The 12631-nt window shown below is 34.5% G+C and overlaps 1 protein-coding gene across 1 annotated transcript; it reads right to left on the bottom strand.

The window, feature by feature from the left end:
* Positions 1-759: 759 nt before the first annotated feature.
* LOC107841273 lies at positions 760-1446 on the bottom strand. Its single transcript, XM_016685239.2, has 2 exons — positions 1182-1446; positions 760-1001 (listed from the first exon to the last, which is right to left on the bottom strand). Exons 1-2 carry the CDS (start codon positions 1444-1446, stop codon positions 760-762), a joined length of 507 nt encoding a protein of 168 aa, XP_016540725.2.
* Positions 1447-12631: the final 11185 nt, after the last annotated feature.

Raw genomic sequence — 12631 nt, 5'->3', positions numbered from 1 at the left:
TAACTTAACAAAATTTACCCTAATTTGTTGTAACAATGTCACCGGAAATAGTAGCGGTGATACAATTTAATACACACGCCAAACAAAATCCTTAAATGCTGCTAATCTATCCTTAGCCTATTGATTAGCAGCATTCGTTGTCATTATTCTACTAACTAAGCATCACAAAACCATTAAGGATTAATCTAACCTGAAGATGTCAAGAACTCCTTTCAAAGCCACGATTGAAAAGAAACATACTGCTAACCATGCTGTCCCCCTCTCGTGGAAATATTAGATTCTATATAGATATATACATATATATATATATATATATATATATATCTTATACATAGGTTTCAAGAGTTAAAAAATATATATAACTCTTATACATAGGTCTCAAGAGTTAAGAAATATCGATTTGTCCCAATAAACACCAACTAAAATAATATTTAAAATATTCGATAAATTTTTGAATATTTTTTGGAACTCAAAAAATAAATTAAATTTCTACATTGACTAAAAAGTATGTTCCGAACCTATTGAAAACATCAATGCATAAATCGAGGTCATCTTGACCAAAGATTGCCTGTAATCAACTTAAATTTATTAAAACTCAATAATCCAACTAATGACTTCAATAACTTCCGAACACCTCAAGAATTGGTACTACTCATCCCGTGAGTCATAATCCACGTATACAAACTACGAAGAGCGCTAAAATAGAGAAGATGAGAAAATTTCACAAATGACCGAGAGGGTCATTACATCAGCTACTAATTAAATAATCATTCGTCCCCGAACGGACAAACTTAAGACAAGAAGGCAAAACAAGGAATTACCTGAATCCACAAAAATATGTGGATACTTGCTACACATGTCCGCTTCAGTCTCCCAAGTGGCCTTCTTAATAGGACGATTCTTCCACTGGACCTTCACCAACACAATCTCCTTAGTCCTCAACTTACGGATATCTCTATCAATAATAGCAATAGGTTCCTCTTCATATGAGAGGTTTTCATCTAACAAGACCGAATCCCAACGAATTATGCAGTTACCATCACTATGAAACTTCTTTAACATAGAAACATGAAATACAGGGTGAACACCCGATAAACTCAGAGGCAATGCCAACCTGTAGGCCACCGACCCCACGAGCTGAAGAATCTCAAACGGTCCAATTTATCTAGGACTGAGCTTACCTCGCTTCCCAAAACGCATGACACCCTTCATGGGTGAAACTTTGAGCAACATTTGCTCACCCCCCATAAAGTGCATATCTCTAACTTTCCAATCCACATACTCTTTTTGTATGCTTTGAGTCGCTATAAGTTTCTCCTGAATGAACCTGACCTTCTCTAACGATTCTCTTAACAAATCAGTACCCGACGGTCTCACCTCAAATACATCAAACCACCCAATGAGAGATCTACACCTCCTCCCATACAAAGCACTAAACGGTGCCATATCAATACTCTAATGATAACTATTATTATATGAAAACTCGGCCAAAGGTAGAAACTGATCCCAATGATCTCCAAAATCCATCACACACGTACGAAGCATATCTTTCAACACCTGAATCGTTCGCTCGGACTGCCCATTGGCCTGAGGGTGAAAGGTTGTACTAAGGTCCAACCTTGTCCCTAACTCTTTATGCAACTTCTTCCAAAAGATAGAGGTAAATTGAGTAACCCTATCTGAGATAATAGAAATTGGGACTCTATGCAACCGAACAATCTCCTTAAGATAAATCTTGGCCAACTTTTCTGCATTATAAGTCATCTGAACCAGGATGAAATATGCAGACTTAGTCAACCATCGACAATAACCCATATACAATCATACTTTTCCAAAGTCTTAGGAAGAACAACAGCAAAATCCATAGTTATCCTCTCCCATTTCCATTCAGGAATGGGCATCCGCTAAAAAGTACCACAAGGTTTCTGATGCTCGTACTTTATCTGCTGGCAACTCTAATATTTGGCAACAAAATCAACTATATCACGCTTCATTCGGCCCCATCAATAATGTTGCCTCAAATCACGATACATTTTAGTCACTCCAGGATGTATAGAATACTTTAAACAATGAGCCTCAGCTAGAATAGTAGGAATCAAATCATTAACACGGGGTACACAAACTCGACCCTTAATCTGCAATACATCATCACCATCAAGAATGCCCTCTTTGGACTCACCTAGCAAAACCTTATCTCAAATTTTACTCAAATTAGCATCATCAAATTGTTTAGCCTTAATTTGATCAAGAAATGTGGACCTTGCCTCAGTGCTGGCTAGAATTCTTCCTTTCCCAGTCACCTCAAGTCGAACAAACTTGTTAGCTAGAGTCTGAATCTCTCTAGTCAACAGATGCCTGCTACCATTTAAATAAGCCAAGCTCCCCATACCTGCTGACTTCCTGCTCAATGCATTAACGACCACATTAGCCTTTCTTGGATGGTAGAGAATGGTGATATCATAATCTTTAAGCAACTCCATCCATCTACTATGTCTCAAATTCAAACACTCTGTGTGAACATATACTCTAAACTACGATGATCATTGAACACTTCACAATGAGCCCCATACAAGTAATGCATCCATCTCTTAAGAGAAAAAACACAATAGCTATCTTCAAATCATGAGTAGGGTAATTCTTATCATTGGGCTGCAATTGCCTCGAAACATAAGCAATAACATTCCTTTCCTGCATCAACACAACACCTTAACTAGAATGTGAGGCATCACAATAAATAATAAAATCCTTACTCTCTACCGATAAGGCAAGAATAGGGGTGGAAGTCAACAAGGTCTTGAGCTTTTTAAAGCTCTCCTCACACTCATCAGACCAAATAAAAGGTACATCTTTCAGAGTCAACCGCGTTATATGAGTAGCAATTGAAACAAACCCCTTCATAAACTTACGGTAATAACTTGCTAAGCCAAGAAAGCTACAAACCTCCATCACTGAAGTAGGTCTAGCCTAATTCTTAACCGCTTCAATTATCTGCGGGTCTACTATCACCCCTTCCTTTGAAACCACATGCCCTAAAAAGGATACAGAAGCCAACTAGAACTCACACTTAGAAAACTTTGCATAAAGCTTTTTCTCTTTTAACAAACCCAAAACAATCCTTAAGTGATTCTCATGCTCCTCTTTACTCTTAGAATAAACTAGAATATCATCAATAAAGACAATCATGAAAGAATCCAAGTAGGGTTTAAATATCCCATTCATCAAACTCATAAAAGCAGCTGGGGCATTAGTCAACCCAAAAGACATCACAAGAAACTCATAGTGCCCATACCTGGTTTGGAAAGTAGTCTTAGGAATATCTTCAGGCCGAATCTTAAGCTGATGATACCCAGACCTCAAATCAATCTTAGAAAATATGGATGCACCCTGCAACTGGTCAAATAAATCATCGATACGGGGTAAAGGATACTTATTATGGATCGTAACTTTATTCAACTGCCTGTAGTCTATACACATACAGAGACTACCATCCTTCTTCTTCACAAACAAGAAAGGAGTACCCCATGGAGAGGCTCTCAGATGGACAAAACCCTTACTTAGCAATTGATCCTTTAGCTTCCTCAACTCAGTCGGAGCCATCCTATAGGGAGGAATAGAAATAAAATGAGTAAATGGCTCTAGATCAATACAGAAATCCATGTCACGGTCTGTTGGCATACTAGGAAAATCTGCAGAAAAATCCTCTTGGAACTCACACACCACAGAAACTGACTCAATAGATGGGATCTCTGCAGAAGTGTCCCCAAGATGTGCTAGGAAGGCCAAACAACCTCTTCCAATTAATCTCTTTGCACGCAGAAAAGAAATAAGTTTCACTGGAGCAGGACTATAATCACTCTCCCACTCAATCCTATCTATTCCTGGCATAGCCACAGTTACTGTCTTAGTATGAAAGTACAGTATAGTATGATACGGATATAACCAACTCATACCCAAATTATATCAAAATCTACCATGTCTACAATCACTAAATCTGCCTAAATTTGGTACCCCATAAATTTTACAGAACAAGAACGATAAACTCTATCAACAACAACAGAATCACCAATAGGAGTAGACACGTGAATTGGAAAGTCAAGCAAATCACACATCATGTCCAATCCCATAACAAAATTAGCAGATACGTATAAAAAAGTAGATCCAGGATCAAATAATATAGTGGCCATCTGGTCACAAACAAGAATAATACATATAATAACAGTGTCTGATGCCTGCCTGTCTGGAAAGGTATAGATATAAGAACTACCACCAGTTTGAACGTCACCCATGCTAAGCTGATAACCACCTTGATGGGGCTGATTACCACCCCTACCTGCCTTATGTCCACTACGACCACCCTGTGGACGACCTCTACCATTACTACCACCTCTCCTACCTACTAGAACTAGAGCTCTAGGAGCCTGCTGTTGGCTAGACTGACCAAACTGCCTTATATTAGGACAGAACCTCCTAATCTGACCCACTCTTCTGCACTAGTAACATATATGGTCCAAGGTAGGCCGCTGAGCTGAAAAACATAAAGCGAGGTAACCACCAAAGTCCAAAAATGGCTGGCTAGCTCCTGACGAACTACCCACAGAAACTGGCATCACTGGATGAATGGGGTGGGTAGGGTATCTTTGCTGACTCTGACTCCTAGAATAAGAACCACTAAAATTGCCTCCTCTATGGGCCTTCTTTTCTGCTGCCTTGGCATAACCCTCTTTCCTTATGCCCTCCACCTTTTTGACAAAATCAACCATCTCCTAAAAAGACCTACCTAAAGATGTCATCTGAAGAGCAAAAATATGGAAACCTGTATTCAACTCCTTCACAAAAAGATGGATCCTCTCCTCCTGAGTTTTTAACAAGTGAGATGCATATCGAGACAATGAATGAAATTTGGCTTCATAGGCCGTAATTGACATGTTCCCCTACTTAAGATTATCAAACTCATCCTTTTTTCTATCTCTCAAAGTACGAGGCACGTACTTTTCTAGAAAAACTGAGTAAAACTGTGTCCAAGTCAAGGGAGGCAAACCTGTATCCCTGCACTCAACATAAGCCCTCCACCACATCTTAGCATCCCCCTGAAACTGAAAAGTAACCAGTTCTACACCATACCTCTCAACCACACCTATTTTGTGAATTCTCTTATGGCAATCAATAATAAAATCATAGGTATCCTTAGACTTAGTTCCATGAAAAATAGGAGGATTCATCTTGATAAACTTACAGAACAACTCATGCTCATCTACGGTCATCACCAGACCCACTGCCTGCCTTGGAAAAATTTATGATCCTGATGTTTTTTCCATCCGAGGGGCTACAGCAGTAGCATGCTGCATCTCATGCTGGACTGCAGGTGCTACGGGCATAGTCCCTGATCCTACTAAACCACTCAGAAAACTAAGAACTTGTTGAATCACAGCGGAAGACATCTAAATCGAAACTACACCTCCCAAAACTGGTGCAACCCCACCATGAACTGGTACTCGTTCATTCTATACTAGCATAGCTCCATCCTCTGCTACCTCAGGCAAATCCTCATGTAGGGGAGGAGATATTGGTCTCTCCTTAGCAGGTCTCGTAGTCTGAGCTCTGCCCCTGGTGGGAGCTGCTCTCCTTTCCCCACCTCGTCCCCCTCTTGCCTGGCCTCTACCCTGAGCTGTAGCCTCAGCATCCGGTCCTGGTACCTCAAATCTTGCCCCATTCTTTCGAGTTCTTACCATCTGCAAGAAAAGAGTGAAAGAAGTCAGATACCAATTGAAATCTCCAGATACCAATTGAAATCAAGGAATAACACGTAAGAAAAAAAATTGAATTTTCTTAGTGTCCTATAGTCTCTCAAAGAAAAGTATAGATATCTTCGTACCGTTCTGCAAGACTCTGCTAGATATGTTCTACTACGATGAGATCGACGAACCTAGGCTCTAATACCAACTTTGTCACGACCTAAATGGTCATGAGTAACACCCAAATTAATCTTCTTGTGGGAGAACCATATAAGCCGAACCATTACCCAATCATTTAGTCAATATTAAAATGATATTATCATAAAATCAACATAATAACAATAATCCATGACTAATCAATATTAATGCGAAAGTCAAACAAACTACTTACTAAAATTTTCAAGATCCAAAAGTCATTGTATAAGAACTACTAACAAAGATCATGTCTAGAGAGATATTCAAAAATAAAGTAACCAAATAATGTTTCATTTCCTGAAAGATGGACAAGAACAAATAAGATGACCCATAGTAGCTTGGAGATGGAGTGCTCACCCTTGGATCAAGATCTTCTATCAAACTCTATAGGTGAGTTCATTTTTGAGTTTCTGGAATATTTTTTGCACTCAACAAAAGAAAAGTACGGGGTAGTATCAGTACAAACCACTATGTACTGGTAGGTATCATAGGCCAACTCAATTTAATAACATGTACACAACATAAATCAAACAACAAGTAGACATACATCGTCACACAATAAATACTCAATGAATCAACAATACAACAATAATAGATCAAACAGTGCTCACAAATAAGCCACAACCATCAAAAGTATTAACCATATTGTAAACATCCACAGACTCAACACAAATATGTACACACATGCTATGAGACTTATTTTTGCCCAAATAGTCATGACCTGCAGGGAACAATCTATGTTCATGTACCATACAGGCGTGGTACCCGATCCACCATAGACATATTCATACCAACGTGGTACTCGATCCAACATATACATATCCATATCGGCGTGGTATCCGATCCACCATATACATATCCGTACTGACATGGTACCCGATCCACTATATACATATCCGTACCGGCGTGGTACCCGATCCAACATATACATTTCCGTACCGACGTGGTATCCGATCCACTATAAATAAATAATATAAATGTCAAACTCACACTACCTCACAACATACAATACGATGTACCAAGTGTACAAGTACACTTAAAGTCATAAGATAATTCCATGAAGTAAATTTTCAAGAATCATTTAGACATGCCTCAACAATCCAAACATCATCAATTTCAAGCATGTTCGAATACCAATCAACAAGTATCCAATTTAGGAGAATACACACAATTAAATTGAGTCTAAACTCCAATTAAACCATAACTTACCTCAATCAAATGAAACCAAATGCAAGCTAATCTGCAAGGGTCTTACCCTTTCATAAAGCTTCCGAATGGCTACAATCTGTCCAAATATATAATTCCCCTAAAAATATGAATCGAATGGCCCATTCCTTAAATTCTTACTCTAAGAACCATAGGCCTAAACCTAAATTTTTGAAATGATAGCTATAGAACGCTAAGAAAATAAACATACTGATATTTTTGAATTTCTACGGAACAAAAACATGAAACAGTGCACATGCACCATCAACTTTCACCAATTTTCATTACATATTCATTATGTTCACACTCTCTCTCTCTCTCTATATATATATATATATATATATATATACATATATATATATATATATATATATATATATATATATATATAGGTCTCAAGAGTTAAGAAATATCGATTTGGTCCAATAATCACCAACTAAAATAATATCTAAAATATTTGATAAATGTTCAAATATTTTTCGAAACCTTGAAAAATAATTAAATATCTAGATTGACTAAAAAATATGTTTCAAACCTATTGAAACATCAACACATAAATCGAGGTTGTCTTCACCAAAGATTCAACTTAAATTTGTTAAAACTCAATAATCCAACTAATGACTTCAATAACTTCCGAACATCTGAAGAATTGATACTACTCATCCCGTGAGTCATAATCCGCGTATATGAACTACAGAGTGCGCTAAAATAGAGAAGATGTAAAAATTTCACAAACGCCTGGGAGGGTCGTTACAACAAACTATTGAGTAAAAGCGAATATAGTAGATGTGAATCGAATACATTGGATATAAATGATAATATTGTAAAATGTTACTATGAAAGGTGGATTTTATGTCAAACTGTTGTTATTTTTGAAATTTTTCCTAATTTAAAATATTTAATAATAGTAATTTAACTATTTACCTAATTTTTGGACTTTGAAACCAAATTAAATATATCATAAAATATTAAAATACTTGAAATAGGGGGCAAATTTTTATAGTATTTGCTTTTCTAGGAATTATTATCTAATAAAAAGCAAAAGGCAAGAGAAGCAATTACTATCTAATAAGAGGTAAAAGGCAAGAGAAGCAAGCAGCTCTTCGTCAATATGCATGCTTCATAAACTGTTTTTTCCGTGATTTTTATTATGTGATCTTTAATTAATTATTATAAGTTATTTATGTATTAGAAAATTAATAATATTTAATAAAAAAAAAGTAAAATAAATATTAATGATCCTGCCTGCTTCATAAGCTGCTTTCTCTGTGATTTTATTATATCATCTCTAATTAATTATTATAAGTAGGCAAGAGAAATAGGAAGCTCTCTGTCAACATGCCTGCTTCTCTTACCTGCTTCATAAACTGCTTTCTTCGTGATTTTATTATGTGATCTTTAATTAATTATTATGAATTATTTATGTAGTAAAAAATTAATAATATTTAATAAAAAAAGTAAAATAGATATTTATGATCCTGCCTGCTTCATAAGCTGTTTTCTCCGTGATTTTATTATTTCATCTCTAATTAATTATTATAAGTTATCTATGTATTAAAAAATTAATAATATTTAATAAAAAGTAAAATAGATATTTATGACATGTCTTCTTCAGCTTCTTCACCCGAGTGTTTTTGTATAGTAATTTTATTATATCACTTCTAATTAGACATGTCTGCTTTGCTGTTTCAATCGTGATTTTTCTATGTCACTCCTAATTAATTATTATGACCATTTAAATTTTTTCACATGTATTTTTATAGTAATTTTGCTATATCACTTCTAATTAGTTGTTGCGAGTCATTAAGACATGTCTGCTTCACTGCTTCAATCGTAACTTTATTATATCATCCATAATTAATTATTATAGTCATCTAAGCATTTGAAAATTATATAAAAAGCATTACAACTTAAAATATCTAAAAAAAAATAATTTATTATATATTTTTAAAAAATATGTAAAAAAAACTATAAATCACAATAGTTAAAATAAATTTTTAAAAATATTTTTGAGCCCGTGGTACTAGTTTGATATAGAAACGGGTACTATACAATTTTTTATTTTATTTTAATAACTACGTAAATAATAGCCAAGTATATTATAAAATATTAAAGTACCTGCGCATGTATGGCTAAAATTCATTTTTTTCCTTTTTTATCTCGATGCCTTTTTTGATCAATTTTTTTATTAATAAATTCATTAAGTTTGATTATTTGATCTAGATAAAAAATTATAAATTCATAATATTTAACACTTTTAAATTAATTATAATTTTACATTTTATAAAAAATCTTCTACAATTCTATTTAATATGTATATTAAGGAAGTGTTGTTTGAAAGCCGTATAGATATGTTTGCATACAATTTAAGTTCATTGCCTTTTAAGTGTTGTTTTGATTTTGTTTTTAACCTAATTGTGTGATTTGTTATGTGTATTTTCCATGTTTGTTTATATTTACTAGGTTGTGACCTCAACAGAAGAATGTTGCAAAATTGAAATTTCACATTAGATTCTAAGCGCCATAAAAATATCAATTATTGAGGTATAACTTTTGTCAATTTAATTTTATGTACGATTTTAATTTTTTCTCCTCCAAAATTAGATGGTCTATATAAATTTATATATGATAGCTAATGAAATTGATCAATGTTTTTTTTATTTTGCTTGAAATTATGATATCACTATTATAATAGTATTTTATACTATTACATTATTCGAACTTTCTTTTTATAATATGGTTGAAATATATTGAAAGGCTGAAATTTGTCAATTTAGACGATTCTTTATTGCTTTGAAACATTTTAAAGGTACAATAGGAAGATTACAAATATTTAGTTTTACACCAGATTAAGTATCATAGACAATGAAAGTTGAGATACTCTTTTATATATGTTGTTTACATTTATTAATTTCTTAGATTAAATCCTGTAAATAATATGCATGTTATCAGAGTCCATTTCAATGTTTATCACAAAAGAAATATAATATAACAAAGTACAGACAAATAAAAGAAAATAAGAAATTAAAAAAAAGTAAAACTGAAAATAAAGTTTAATGTATCTAGACCTTGGCCAGTGTAATCCATTTAATACATTCTTTTTGTTACGAAATATAAAAGCAAGAATAAGAATAAACAGAGAGAGAAGAGGAGAGACTTCTTTATTTCTCTTGAAGGATGAGATATCATAAGATTGTTGAGAATATAATGAACAAAACCCTTCTATTTATAGGGGAAAATACTCCTAGTTTCTGGCTAAAATACAGATACTTCAAATCCTGATATATACCATCTAGATCTTGATAGATCTTATTAGATCTTGATAGACATTCACTATAATGTAAATACATTTATAACACTCTTCCTTGAATGTCTAGATATATAATGTGCCCCATTAAAACCTTACTAGAAAAAAACATAGTGGGAAAAAAAATTTAGTGAAGGAAAAAGAATACACATCTCTACCAATACACGCATATAAACTCTCATTAAAAATCTTACAAGAAAAACCCAGTGGGACTCTATTCTCTCTACTCTTTTTCTTTATTCTTTCTTATTTTATAACACATTATCAGCACGAGACTCTGCCAAACAACGTGAGATTATAAATCTAAAGGTAATTTTAAGGTTAGTAATTCCTTATGATATTTGTATTTTGCTACTAATAATATAATTATTGTTGGATTTGAGGAAAAATAATTGGTTTGGAACCATTTATGTTTTAAAATTTGTTCCTTAAGAACAATATTATCAAAAGAGATGATAATATGAAGCGTTCAAGTCCCATCGATTTATGCCTAAGACGCCTTTATATGGATAAGACGTTGATTTTGAATCTCAATGCACCATATTGATGATATTATGATGGCTAAGGCAAAATAATGAGTATTTGGTGAAACATGTCCCATTAAACATGCTCCATTCCTTGAATTGAATGTGGTGGCAATAAATCATATGTATGCCTTAATTTGCTTTTGTAGTAGCTATCAGAATTTGATATGCTTAAGGCATGGAGGTTCTATGGAGGAACCAAAAGTATGAGAAAGCTACTTGAGAAGCTGGGGAGGAAATAAAGTCCAAGTATCCATTCCTATTCCCCGCTCAATAAATTCGTGCTTGAGGCATGTGATATTTTTAGCAACTCTATTTTCTAAATTTGTTAAAGGAAATATTGGTTTCCTTGGCATCTTTATTTTCTAACTTAGTTAAAGGTAAGAGTAGAGATGTTTGAGTTTTAATTGTGCTAGTCAATACCTTGTCCCATCATTCGAGGACAAATGATCATAAGGAGGGAGACAAAAATGCCCCGGACTTTGACCTTTGTGAATTTCCTAAGCTTTAGGCTCTCTGCCCTTCTTATGACTCACACCACAAGTCATATAGTGTGGTTACAAGTCAAGTGATCCTAGTCATAAGTTAAACAGTGTGTTACGAGAGACTCCTCACGAGTCGTATGATCATGTGACAAGTGGTAGGTCTAGTCGTATATTATCCAGTGTCCAAGCCCTTGGTGTTCTGTGTTGGTCATGACTACCATACGAGTCATATGGTCTAGTAACGAGTGGGACTAGGAACTCATAAGTTGGATAGTATGTGGTGTCCCATCTCTCTGTCTTGGTGATAACTCAATGGTACGAGTCGTAAGTTGTGGTGATGAGTCAATAGCTTGACTCGTAACCAAATGAGGGATCTTCCAACTTTAAGCCGGGGGTACTTTGGACATTTTTTACCCTAAGCCCTAAAGACCCCACGTCTTATAACACCTTTTGGTCATTCATTATACCCTTTACAAGATCAAACTCTCTCTAAGCTCTCTCTAAAAATCTCTCAAGAAAGATTGGGCTTTGGTTTCTTTAAAGTGGTATTCTAAGAGCTTACGGATCAAATTCTCTTTGTGAATCTTCATAAATCAAGTATGTGACGCTTCTTTCATTGTTATTTCACTAAAATCATATGTTTAAAACATTGTTCATGAGTCATTAATGGTGGTTTTGAAAACCAAGGTTGAGGGTTTGAATTAATATTGTTGGGTATTGCTTTCTCATGATTTAATTTATGATTATGCATATTTTAATAATGGTTTTGCACATATGGGTGGGAATTTCGGTTTAACTAAGAAATCATGTTTAACCCTAAGTATGATGGTTTTTGGTTTTGATAATGGTATGCCCTCAACCTGTTTGTGAAATTGTCAATGAGAATGATCTTGTCACATGTTGAATTATTTTTTGAACTAAGGCATTGGCCTAAGAATGTTAATGGTTGGTAAATAGTTTTATGAAGGCCTTGTTGGACATAAATTTATTTGAAACACTAAATAGGTTTGAGTCCTTAGAGGATGAATTGAATTGACGTCTTTGTTAGACAATGGGTTGGAGTCCCAAGATGATTAAAAATGGTTATGGCATGTTGTACACTTGCAAGTGGGGTTGGTATGGCGAATACCAACAGGATGCCTTTAGTAAGTAATTGGATTAATGGTTGTGTATGTGAAATGA

The sequence above is a fragment of the Capsicum annuum genome, chromosome 9, assembly GCF_002878395.1.
Source record: "Capsicum annuum cultivar UCD-10X-F1 chromosome 9, UCD10Xv1.1, whole genome shotgun sequence".
In the NCBI taxonomy this organism is placed as follows: Eukaryota; Viridiplantae; Streptophyta; class Magnoliopsida; order Solanales; family Solanaceae; genus Capsicum; species Capsicum annuum.
Note: the sequence above shows the minus strand (reverse complement) of the source record. Positions and strands in the feature narration are given on the sequence as shown.

What these genes read in the sequence shown, in the direction of transcription:
- LOC107841273 (XM_016685239.2), bottom strand. Translation starts at nt 1,446, where the DNA reads ATGGCACCGTTTAGTGCTTTGTATGGGAGGAGGTGTAGATCTCTCATT. An exon ending in CATGCGTTTTGGGAAGCGAG is followed by an intron (nt 1,002 to 1,181) that starts GTAAGCTCAGTC and finishes CGGTCTTGTTAG; the next exon opens with ATGAAAACCTCTCATATGAA.